This window comes from Lampris incognitus, chromosome 4 (genome assembly GCF_029633865.1).
Source record: "Lampris incognitus isolate fLamInc1 chromosome 4, fLamInc1.hap2, whole genome shotgun sequence".
In the NCBI taxonomy this organism is placed as follows: Eukaryota; Metazoa; Chordata; class Actinopteri; order Lampriformes; family Lampridae; genus Lampris; species Lampris incognitus.
The window spans coordinates 55757928-55770774 of NC_079214.1; the positions used below are offsets into that span (position 1 = coordinate 55757928).

At 44.4% G+C, this 12847-nt stretch overlaps 1 protein-coding gene across 1 annotated transcript in view; it reads right to left on the reverse strand.

Moving 5' to 3' along the window:
- Positions 1-12847, reverse strand: part of celf6 (CUGBP Elav-like family member 6) — a 232116-nt gene that overhangs the window by 98600 nt on the left and 120669 nt on the right. The window contains exon 3 of the mRNA XM_056279375.1: positions 4353-4401. Coding sequence (XP_056135350.1) covers positions 4353-4401 — 49 coding nt within the window. The remainder of the gene's footprint in view (positions 1-4352; positions 4402-12847) is intronic.

The following is a 12847-nucleotide window of genomic DNA, read 5'->3' on the forward strand; positions in this document are numbered from 1 at the left end:
GAGAGAATATTCAAATTGTCAGTGTATTAGGCGTGATGTGAAGATACAAGTTTCCTGTTTGTAAATGCATTACTCATACCACTAAAGCTGTCACTTCCATTTACCCAGGGGAGCAGAGGGAGAGCGCTAAACCTTCTGTCTGCACGATCAAAAAAAAAAAACCCAACACTGAACAATGGAGGAAACTTGTGGGAATTTGCCAGAACCAATTTCTGTCCAAATATTAACACTCCCTTTTTTTCCCATTCCACGTCTTTTTCTTCTATTAGAGATAGAGCCACATGTTCTCCGGGTGGCACGGCCTAATCAAAGTGTCCTATAACCAACCGTTTTTATTTAATGCCAAGCATACCTGAATTTATTACCCCGTGAACCCCTCACATTCACCCTTGCAAATTTCGGCGCTCCCCTGACTGTGTGTCTCAGTCTGTCATTCTCTGTTTGTGTCTGCTCCTTTTTCTTTTTCTTTTTTTTCCCGTTCTCTCTTTGGGTCTGTGTGTCTCACGCCGAGCCCTGCCGGAGCTCCTCTTGACTTTTCAGTTTTGCATGATCATGTCCAGGGGCAGAGGGGGATCTTTTGGCTTCATTTGCATGTAAAGTGGAGCGTACTCCTCTGTTGGGCGTGAGGTGCCTCTAGACAGCCCCTCCCCTGCGGCCTGCCAGACTGCACCAGCCAGCAGCACTCACTCGTCCCCTACCTGTTGGGGTGGGGCGTGACAGCACAGCACGCAACAGCTTGAGTTCCTGTCAATCTCTTACCTCCCCTGCCTGGGGTCAGCCTTGAGAGGAGCAGGGAGGAGGCAAGGACGAACACGGCCCCTGCACAGTGACTCCCCTCAACCATGCAGAGCACATATTGGACAGGAAGAATGCGACGGACATTAAAAAACAGTCACGCAGGGATGGTGGCGATCCAACAAAGGGATGGTTATGTTACCGGTACCACGTAAATATCTAGTAAAATAACATTTAAGGAGCCAAAATGGGATGCAAGGAAGTCAGGAAAGAGGTCTGTATAGGAAGAAAGGTAGGCTAGTTTGGAAGTTAAAGGGTAGTTCTGGTTTCTTTTTTAACAACCTTGGTCTTGGTTTCATAGTTTTTGCCATTGTGCATAGTATTATTTTACTTTATTAGATAAGGAGATTTTGGATACAGGACTAACACTGGACATCCGGATCTGAAACACTGGATCTGAAATTACCAGTATTATTAATGGTCGATTGCATTAATGAGCTACTTCCGGGTTCAGCTTGCAGACCTGCCCATCATATACTTACCCTAAGTAGTAGTACTATACCCAGCCAGGTTAATCGAGAAGTCAGAATTAGTCTATGTGTCCACAGACTAACTAAGACTCTTATTTTTCTTTTTCTTTTTTTTTGAAAGGGCAGTTTTAAGACTCATCTTGAGTTGCCCCATGAAGACAGAACTGTAAACCTGGGTTCAGCAGGGGTCCCATATCTAGAATCTTCAAAACGAGGCAAATGGGCAAAATGATATTATAATCAACATGTACGATGGCAAACGCTACTAAAATATCACCAAGGTTGTAAAAAAAACAGAATTTTCCTTTAAAACGAAACGGAGTCTGTGTACACAAATAAAGGGAGAGTGGCTGTTTGCAAAAAAGTCAATGTTGATGGAGGTTGCGAGGTTTTCTGAGAGAGTGTCGAGACCATCTTATCAGAGTTAATAAAGGGAGAGAGCGGTGCTGGCTGACCCACCATCTCTCTTCTCATCAATGTGGTCTCCAGTCTTTCAGCAGTGGTAGAGGAGTGGGACCTGGCTCCAAGATTGTGTTTAGATAATGGCCATCTCCAATCATAGATAATCTGGCCCCATCTTTACTTCACAGACACAACGGCAGACAAGGTCAGGGGGAAAGAGATTCCCGGCGGCTCGAGGAAGATAGGGACAGGGCGGCACCGAGATGATTTACTGCTGAGATTCGCTCAGCTGCCTCCATCACCCTCCGTTAACTTTCTCATCCTGTCTTCTCTTCCCTCACGCTTTTTTGAGTTTACCATCCCTCGCTTTCTCCATCCCTCCTTGGGCCCTCACACTGAGTACCCATCTCTCACTCTATCACTCGCTTCATCTCTCTCCTTGCTCTGCCATGAGAACGAGAGAGAGAGAGCGAGAGAGAGAGAGAGAGAGGTCCACTTCCTGTCCTTCCTGCCCTGTTTGGATTGAGGCAAATTGCTTGAGTTTCAAGTGGAGATATGAGGCACTCTCAATTCATACGCTTTCCACAGAGCCAGTGAGTAGAGGACCCATGCCTCAATTGTCTCTCCATATCATTGAATTGGAACCATGGCTTGATAGAATTGGTGGAAAAAAGAAAAAAAAAGTGGTGTAAAGCACATCAGATAAATGTGGACTTTGTGGGGAAGAGGTCGGCTGACTCATGGAACAGAAATAGATTTAAAGGCTGTGAAGCACTCCACCCATGCCCCATTCTTTTTGATAATCCAAGGGGAGAAAAAAAAATAAAATAAGACATGAGTCATTCTAATAGACAGCCAGAGAATTAGCTCCGTGATCCACAATGGCAGCCGAGCGGCGGGATTATGAGGCGCCTGCCCCCCAACCCCCCCCCCCCCCCCCCACACACACACACACATACACACCCTCCCATCCATCCACCCCCAAGTCATTTTCTGAGCTCACGTTTTACTACTCCTCCTGACACTTCTCTATCCCTGGAGACAGGACGTCTCCTAGGGAGGGCATGAACAAAGGGGGAGCCGCCGCAGCCTCTAAACCTACTAATGGCTCCTAATGCCTGCAGAAGCACGTAATCGAGACCCCTTCGTAACTTCCCATGACAGATAATTGCCGATGACCTGGACGTGATAAATGTGACTCTGTTCCAGAGGTGCAAATGTCCCGGTTCAGCTCTGGATTTCAGCGTTGCAGACGCGGAGGCCCCAGTGGGAACAGTGTATACCTGACTGGCCCTCAGTCTTGCCGGAGATGAATCCTCCCTCTGCTCTCCGCCTAGTCGGCCCTGCCAAGCTGTCTATTTTCCTTTAACCACAGGCCTTCATAGTAAATCTCATTTCATTGTCAGCCGCGGCTGTGGTTTACTTCCCCGGCCTGTCTGCTGACTTCCTGTTGCCATTAACGCTCAATATCTCTGTTGGGGCCTGTCTGCTCGGTCTTATTTCATTCCACACTGTGTCCTACCCTGTCCTCCCCTATAGAAAGTTCTTCTGACAGACTAGCGGGGGCTGCGACGGCCTAAAGAGCCCTCTGTATTTCATTCGCACTGTCTGTTCTTCTCCATTCTCTCAACCAAAGAAAGAGTAGTAATTGATATCGGGGCCCATCCATCCTCTTCTCTTAAGCCCAGAGATCCAATTCATCTCGGCAAGAACGCCGATTGGCTCTTGGCCAGGCCTTGTCGGTCAGACCTGTTTTTCGATGGCCGTTAATTAAAATGGCACCACGACCAAAAAAAAAAAAAAAAGAAAGAAAGAAAAAAAGGAGATCTAAATGTGTGTGTGGCAATGGAAATGGGCCATCTGATTCACACTTGACCACGTAAATCAGTGAAGTGACTCGGTCTATTCTGGCCCGGGCAATGTAAATCACCACACTGAAATAAAGGGACGGTGTAGAAACAGACCAGTCCAATTAGATCTAATTCGAGCCATGGATATCTCTAACCAGCTTAATTTGCATTAAACACTGATGATGTTTAGCTCGAACGGCTTTAGGATGATTTGGTCAGTCACAAACGTCTCTCAAATTGGAGACGGAGAGGGGAGGCAGTGCAAGCGCACAAGTTTGATGAAATCCTAGGGGTGTATTTGGAAGATGTAATCTTACATCGTGAACAAAGACGGTTTTGAGAGGAGAAAAAAAAAAGATGTGCTTGATGCTTGCTAACACAACAGATCTGATGTAACTTGGCCATTAAGATATATATAGTAAAGATATAGTATGTATGAGATGGCTGAGTGCAGTTGTAAGGAGTCCACATTAACTACTATTTAATTTGTTGAGCCCACAACTGTGAATACTCAGTCGTTAACTATTTAGATGACTACTTAACTAACTCTTTCTAGTTTCGGTGTAGTTTATCACTACATTGTGTGAGTCATATGAAATAGTTTAAAAAGCTGCCCACATTAGCGGCTATGTTGTTCTTTTATTTAGTATTCTGTCAAGTAAAAAATAACTAACTAATAAAGGTTAGATTGGCTTTAAAAGATTTTGGTGGGTGTTCATGTTTTAGGTATGTGTTGAGGTGTTTATCCCTATGTGTGTGTGTGTGTGTGTGTGTGTGTGTGTGTGTGTGTGTGTGAAGGAGGGGATAGAAGGGAGACCAGGAGAAGGTTAATTACCTCCTCGTCCTTCGCTGTCGGCTGGTTTCACCTGGATGGGCCGGTTCATCTAGAGGAATACAGAGACGGGGAGAAACGGAGCAATAGAGAGAGACATAGAGAAGCAGAGCAATAGAGAGAGACATAGAGAAGCAGAGCAAAGAGAGAGACATAGAGAAACAGAGACAAAGACAGGTAGACAGAGGGAAAGGAAAAAGGAAGAGAGGGGAAATCCAAAGTTAGAAGCAAACCACGGAGGCCACCGGAGAGCATTACAGATGAGTGAACGCAGCACTGCTCCTGGAGTAAATGTCCGGAGTTTGTCCCGTTCTGTGATATTAACTAAAAAAAAGAAAAAAAAGAAACAAAGGGAAAAAAAACACATTTGTGACGATACCGTAAAACATAAGCCTGTGCGGTGCTTGATTCCAGCATGGTTAATTAATCTGGGACGCTGCCTCCAGAGACGCCTGAATTTGCCTCACAGTTCAGCAGAATTAGCACTTTTCAATGACAGAGCCACACTGGGTGTCAGATGGCACCAGGAGATTAATGCCATTACATCAGCCACTGCCAAACCCGCAGGGAGAGGTCCTCTCCGCTGGCCCCTACCCCTCCCGGCTCCTGACTCCAGACTTATAGTACCAGTCACCAACCATGTTTTACACATCCCTGACCCTCTACACCCTCTCTAATCAGCCTCCATCCCTCTTTCCCTCCTTCCTCCCACTGCCTCCCTCTCTCCCTATTCCTTCTTCTACACAGAAATCCCATTTGAAAGTAGCGACCAACACGCCGCTGGTCTGGACAACCCACCCCGGACTGCCCCAGTCTCCTTTTCACAGCAAAGTATGGCCCTGAAACAGTCTGTGAGAGGTTAACAGATCGTGAGGTGAAAGCCAGACATCACCAATCTTGCAGTCAAGTGTAATAGTTTTGAAACTACCTGTAGAGAATTAAATAAAAATAAAAATGTTGAAAATATTTTCCTCAGCTTCTTTCTCTTCCTTGTCTATGGTTTCATCCCCCCCCCCCCCCGTCTCTCTCTGGAGTTTAAATAGAAAAATAGACAAAAAACATCACATAGACAACATTTGGGGAGGGGGGGGGGCTTTTGTGAAACAGGATTATTCCCTTTTCTCTGTAAAAACAGTGGGAGTTAAGAGTAGCCCTCAAAAAGAGTCTTGCTTAGTGAGGCTACCCACACGAGCCATATTGCTATTGTGTTTCGCTGCCCACAGCAGGCAGCACGCCTATCTCAAACTAGGCCACGAGGACAGGACCAATGTGTGAGAGCCAGTGAATGGCACAAGGCAATGCCCACTCGGATCAGTCAGTCAGGGCAGCGCAGTGGGTGTAGGGCCCTCAGGCGATGCAGCACTTGACAGCAGTTGACATGAGCCCGGACCAGGGCCAAATATAGACGTGAGACTGGTGGACGTGTAGGGACACACGCGTATACATGGTGACACCCCTGGGATGTAACGTACTTGCACCACAATATGCTGTGACACTGGAACAAAGCTTAGGGAGGTGATGAGCACGCCACATAGACATACATGTGACAAATACATGCAGTCCCTCAGGCAGACATATAGGCACCAATGAGCACGCACACACACACCAGTGCAAAGCAGTCTTGGGCACACACAAACTCATGCAGGCGCATACACACATGCATGCACAAATAGATAGAACCACGTATACATACAGATGCACACATACGTACGTGCACACACACACACATACACAGATATAAATGCTATCTGACACGTAAACACTTTCATTTTCCCAAGGCGGATGCCTGTGCTAGCAGTTGACTTTGGTGACAGTAACAAACAAAGGAAACGGATCACTACATTCACAGCCATAAGTATGTGGCGCCATTCAGGAAAAAAAATGCCATTTGAACTGAGAGAATATACACTGACTTAATCTTAAACTATATGGTTGACTGGTATACATATCGACTGTCTTATGCATCAGTTTGCTGGTTTGTTGACTTGTACATTGGCTTGTATAAATTGATTTGCTGGCTTATACATTGGTCTTCTAACTTCTACATTGATTTACTGGCACATATAACAGTTTGTCTGCATTAGCTGGCTGACTAATGTATCGATTTATAAACATATTCAACAGTTTGCCTGCATATATATATTGGTTTATTGGTTTTAGATTTAACACTCGTTGGTTTATATTGATTTACTGTTGTACATAACGATTTATATGTTTATGTACTGGGTTTGTTGACACTCCCATCAACTTTGTCGTATCCGACAGAAAAGAACTTATTACTCATTTTGGAATATCTCCGGAAGGCTGAATGCTAGACTTACTTTTCTTTTCTTTCTTTTTTTTTTGCTGCAAAACGCATAGCAATCGTATCCTGTTCAGAAGCGTTGTAATCCAGTCTTTTTGGAGACTTCGTGAAATAAATCCATAATGATAAACCCAACACTGAACATCTTCTGTGATTATTTACCACTTTTCCTGGCCGAAAACGGCCCGTTGTTGCTGTTAGCGGCACTAATAGCAATCCCATAATGCCTTGGGTTGAATCTGTTGACCAATCAGACGCCTTGGATTGAGTCTCTCGCTAGCGCCGATCTCAAACGCATTGCGCCATGGAACTACATTAGATCCTTGTATTAGTAGTGCAATACTCGAAATAAAGAGCTGGACAGTGGAAATGTAATAAACAATGTGTACATTCTTCTTTGCTTATGTAAACTACTAATAAGACACGTTAGTCCCTAATTAACGGGTCTGACCCTTTAGCCGAGCGGTTAGTGATGTCGCCTTGTGGTGCAGTACACCCCGTATCGAATCCCGCACCGGGCAAGAAAATAACCGGTTACACTTATTTTAATAGTATTGCAAGGCGCGCGCCCAGAGTGCATTCAGCACTCCATGGCTGGATGGTTGTTATTCCGTTTTGTCCTATGTATCAGTTTGCTGGTTATTGGTGCTCTCATTTAGTACTTAGCATTTAGTAGCAGGATGTAATATGCTAGCTGGGAAAATGTACACTGAAAGGCATAACCAAGTGGCTGGGATAGTGTACAGGGTCATCTGTACTGAATACAGACTTTAAGTCCCCAAGTCCAAATGGGAGACATCGCCAAAGGTGGTTGAGAATGGCAGCGCTAAGATCCTGTGGGACTGACAAGCAGGTGCTGGCTAACCAACCACATATTGTGGCGGTCAACAAGGAACAGAAGACAGCAGTAGTGATCGATGTAGCAATCCCGAGCGATGGCAACACCAGGAAGAAAGTGCATGAGAAGCTAGAGGAATACCAAGGGCTGAGGGAAGAACTAGATCAGATGTGGAAGGTGAAATCCACAGTAGCCCCAATGGCAATAGAGCACTAGGGGCGGTGACCCCCAAACTGGGAGAGTGGCTCCAGCAGATTCCAGGAACAAGATCTGAGGTGTCTGTACAGAAGAGTCCGGTCCTAGGAACAGCTAAGATAATGTGCAGAACCCTCAAACACCCAGGCCTCTGGTAGAGGACCAGAGCTTGAGGAAGACGCACACCCTCACACACACACACACAGCTGATGATTGCATATGGCATGAAACAGGCTTATACTGTCTCATAAAGAATTTACTTGACTCACTCTCACTGGATTTTACATATATATATGTGTGTGTGTGTGTATGTATATACACACACACACACACACACACACACACACACACACACACACACACACACATCATCTTGATGGTTTATATGTTGGTTTGCTGGCTTATATATTGGTTCATATACATTATATTGTTGTCTTGTAGATTGGTTCGTATACATTGTATTGCTGGCTTATATATTGATTTTCTGGCGTATATATTGATTTGTCTACATTATATTGGTGGCTTATATATTGGTTTGTATATAGTGATCTGTTGGCTTGCTACTGGTTTGTATAAATTGGTTTGCAGGGGCATATATTGGTTTAACTTTGCGAGTTTAGTTTGGCTGGTATGGAAAAAAAAAGGCTACAGAAATTCTCGGTGTATTTTCTGGAAATTTTGCCTTTCAACAGTGCCATGATGTCACACTGTGCCAGGTCCATTACAGAATCAATCATTAAAAGCCACAATAATAAATTGATTAGTAGATACCATTGATGCCAGTCGCCAAATTACAGTCAATCGGGAAGTAGCATCTATATTTAGAAATTACCATGCACCCTACAGCTAAACCATGTATACAAATCAATATATAAAACAACAAACCAATGTATACAAACCAGTAAATGCACTATCAAATGAATGTATACCAACCAATATACATGCACCACAAAAACAATGTATACAAACCAATATATAAGCCAGCAAGCCAATATATAAAACAACAAGCCAACATATAAACTATTAAGATAAATGTCAGTAATCCAGTAATAAAACATATAAATCAATATATTCAACAGTAAGCCAATGTACACAAGCCAATATTAAATCTAACAAATAATTGTATAAACAAATAATCCAATATATATGCATGCAAACTTTAATATGGTTATAAATCGATGCCTTAGTCAGCCAGCTAATACAGACAAGCTAAATATATGTGCCAGCAAACAATATAATCATTACAGGACCAATATACTATAAGACAGTAAACCAATATACAAACCAATATACAAGTCAACAAATCAATATATAAGCCAGCAAACTGATACATACGACAGTCAATATATATACCAGTCAACTGTATAGTTTAACATCAATGTATATTCCTACAACTCAAATTACATTTTTTCCTGAATGGCACCACACAGTATCTGCTAGTGTATTGTGTCATTTTCAATTATTTACTCTGTAATGGACCTAGCATGGTCTGACATTATGGCACTGTTGGAAGGCGGGAATTTCCAGGAAATACATCACGAGAATTTCTGTAGCAATTTTTTTTCATACCAGCCAAACATAACTAGCGAAGGCAACCCAGTATATGTACCATCCACCCATTATCCAAACCGCATATCCTGCTCAGGGTCACGGGATGCTGGAGCCTATCCCAACAGTCATTGGGCGGCAGGCAGGGAGACACCCTGGACAGGCTGCCAGGCCATCACAGGGCTGACACACACACACACACACACACAGTCACACCTAGAGACAATTTAGTATGGCCGATTCACCTGACCTACATGTCTTTGGACTGTGGGAGGAAACCGGAGCACCCGGAGGAAACCCACACAGACACGGGGAGAACATGCAAACTCCACACAGAGGACGACCCGGACAACCACCAAGGTTGGACTACCCTGGCGCTCGAACCCAGAACCTTCTACATGACATGTACATGTCTACATGACAGTATATGCATCAGCAAAGCAATTTACAAAAACCAATATATAAGCCAGCAAACCAATGTACATAAAAAAAACTAATGTATAAACAAATAATCCAATATATATGCAAGCAAACTGATGAATATATTTAGAAATCGATACATTAGTCAGCCAGTTAATACAGACAAACTGGTATGCGTATCAATAGATCAATGTAAAAGTTACAGGACCAATATAAGCCAGCAAACCAATATACATATATGCACCAGCAAACCATTCTATACAAACCACAATATATAAGCCTTATATATATATACATATATACACACACACACACACACACACACCAGTCGACCATATAGTTTTACATCAAATCAATGTATATTCCCAGAATTCAAATCAGATTTTTCCTGAATGCCACCCCATACATAAGGCTTCCCAGTATTCGGATGTGTGTGGGTGCCTTGGTGGCCTACAGGACCGCTCTATCTTTGCAGCAACCAAAGCATGTGTTCTTTGAAAGTGACCTTGAGCAAGACACTGAGCGTCTAGATGTTCACCAACTGTTGACCGTGCAAGAGTCTCAGCAGACCAGAACGTGATTATCTTGAGGCGCACTATGAGATTCCACGAGTCAATCATGCAGTTCGCTCCCCGTTCGACGTGACAGTAAAGATGACTAATTGTTCATCTGAAAGAGACTGCAATGCTTTGGATTTACTCGAGGGACGCTTGAAGTCCAGATGTTTCAGCTGCAGCCAAGTGCTGAGAGGAGAGGAGAGCAGAGACGGCTGGCTGACTGTTGCTTTGGTGAGATGGAAATTCACTTTTTCTAGAAGTCGCTAAAGTCCAAGTGTTTGTGATCACACAATTTCCCCTCCGGGGCTAAAAATCTCATCTTCTTACTCCCTGTGACATGCAACAAGAACTAGTTCAATACTCCAATTTCTGGCAACTGTACAGCCAGAGTGATACAGCCCTAAGTGTGTATTCGTGTGTGTGTGTGTGTGTGTGTGCATGCGTGTGTGTGTTTTAAGGCCAGTTAAGGTAAAGTGGACCATGTGTCATGTAAACCAAGGGAGGGAGGCAAGGTAAGGTTTCCTGGTCCAGTAATCAGTCAGTCAGTCTCCAGGTCTCCAGGTCTCCAGGTTAGGAGGCTCCATTAGTAGCCTTTCAGTAGCAGCAGCAACAGGAGTCATTAAATACCCTAAAGTAAATTTGGGGTTGCTAGGCAACCAGGCGGAGGCCAACAGCCAGGCAAGTTAAGTTGGCCGTAGGTCTGCAGGCTCCTAGCCATCAAATTGGCACTCGTTCCTTTTTCCGTGGTTCTTTTTCTTTGCCAGATCCGGTGAGGTCATAGCAAGGGGGGTGGGGGAGGCTTTTCAACTCCCACCTTCCAGCATGTCCCACTTTCGTGCCCTCTTTTAGCGACTGTGACAATGAGTTCTCAGAGCAAGTCCTGTGCAACTCCTGCTCAAGCTCTACGCCACCTTGTGGAGCCACACGGTGTCCAAGACATGTATGACAAACTTACTGAGGCTATCCGCTCACGTCTACGCAGCTTCATAGCGTCCTTCACATACATTCCCCCTATGCACACAGAGGAAAAGTCTCTTTCTAGCACACAAACTTACTGCATATAACTCTTGAAATTCACTTTGCTCTTTATCTCCCTTTCTCTCATTTTCTCCTCGCTCTCTCTCTCGCTCTCTCTCTCGCTCTCTCTCTCTCTGTCTTGCTCTCACAGACACGCACACACACAGAGGCACAAAGAGACTTGAGGCTCAATAACAGCAGGTGGCTTAGGTGACATTTTAATCCCTTATTACTGAGTGCAGGATTAGCCGACAGATCAAGGCAGAGTTAATTATATGAATTCATCAGAGGCTGGGCAAAGAGGCAGACCGCTCTTCCCTTGGGCCTGGACCCACACATACTCTTTCTCTCTATCTCTCACACACACACACAACACACACACACACACACACACACACACACACACACACACACACACACACACACACACAGAGGAAGACAAGTGACATTCTGTCTGAAAAGCCAGCTAGCGCCACACTTGTATTGCAGCGGTGGGAAGGTAAGATAATGCGTACAGTGAAGCCTCCAGAGATCCTGTAAGACAAATGACATCTGCTACCCTCCCATCGGGGCTGTGCAAAATGAACTGCGGAGACATTGGAGAGAGGAAGACTACAAGGCTTTTTCATCCTGCAGACATGCTGCTGCCAAGGCTGAAAGGAGTTCAACACACACCCTGTCTTGCTTTATCTTTGTCTCTCTTCGCCCCTTTGGCCTCCAAAACCAATATGCTTCCCGCCATGGCCCCTTAATGGGTTGATCAATGCTGACAAATAGGCAGCTCATGCTGTCTTGCCTGGGAACTCGCAGCTTTGTGCCTCTGTGCTACTGCACACAGGACAGACCATCTCTCTCTCTCTCTCTCTCTTTCTATCTCTTTCTCTCACTTACTTTTTCTCTCTCTTCATCTCTCCGCTCTCTCTTTGCTCTTTTCAATTTCCCATCCTCATTCTCTCACTTCCCCCTCTCTTTAATGGGGGACCGTTTTCCTCTCCCTCATGTTCATTTCCTTTTTACACCCAAAGCAACGCACGGACCTGGTGCACGATTCACAAAACCATCTTAAGTGCCACCCCCCCCCCCTTAACTTTAGTCTTAAGCAAAAAGTTAAAACAAGATGATATTCTCAAACAAGTTATGTATTTTTTCACTCCACTTTCGTATGACTAGATGGGATTCTTGAAATAAAAGTGCAGAAATATTGGGGTTTTCCCCCCTATCTTTAAGATAACCCTTCCCCCATTTTATAACTGTTATTCTGAAGAGATAGCTCATATTTCCCTCATTTAAACAAAATTTAGACACTTAAATTGGTATTTCAAAGTCTTTATAAGTTCACCTACTTTGTTAAACTTATTGTACATTGTCACTCCATATATTTGGTCAGGGGCGGCACGGTGGCGCAGTGGTTAGCATGGTTGCATCACAGCAAGAAGGTCTTGGGTTCGAGCCCCAGGGTAGTCCAACCTTGGGGGTCGTCCCGGGTTGTCCTCTGTGTGGAGTTTGCATGTTCTCCCTATGTTTAGGTGGGTTTCCTCCCACAGTCCAAAGACATGTAGGTCAGGTGAATCGGCTGTACTAAATTGTCCTTAGGTATGAATGTGTGTGCCCTGTGTCC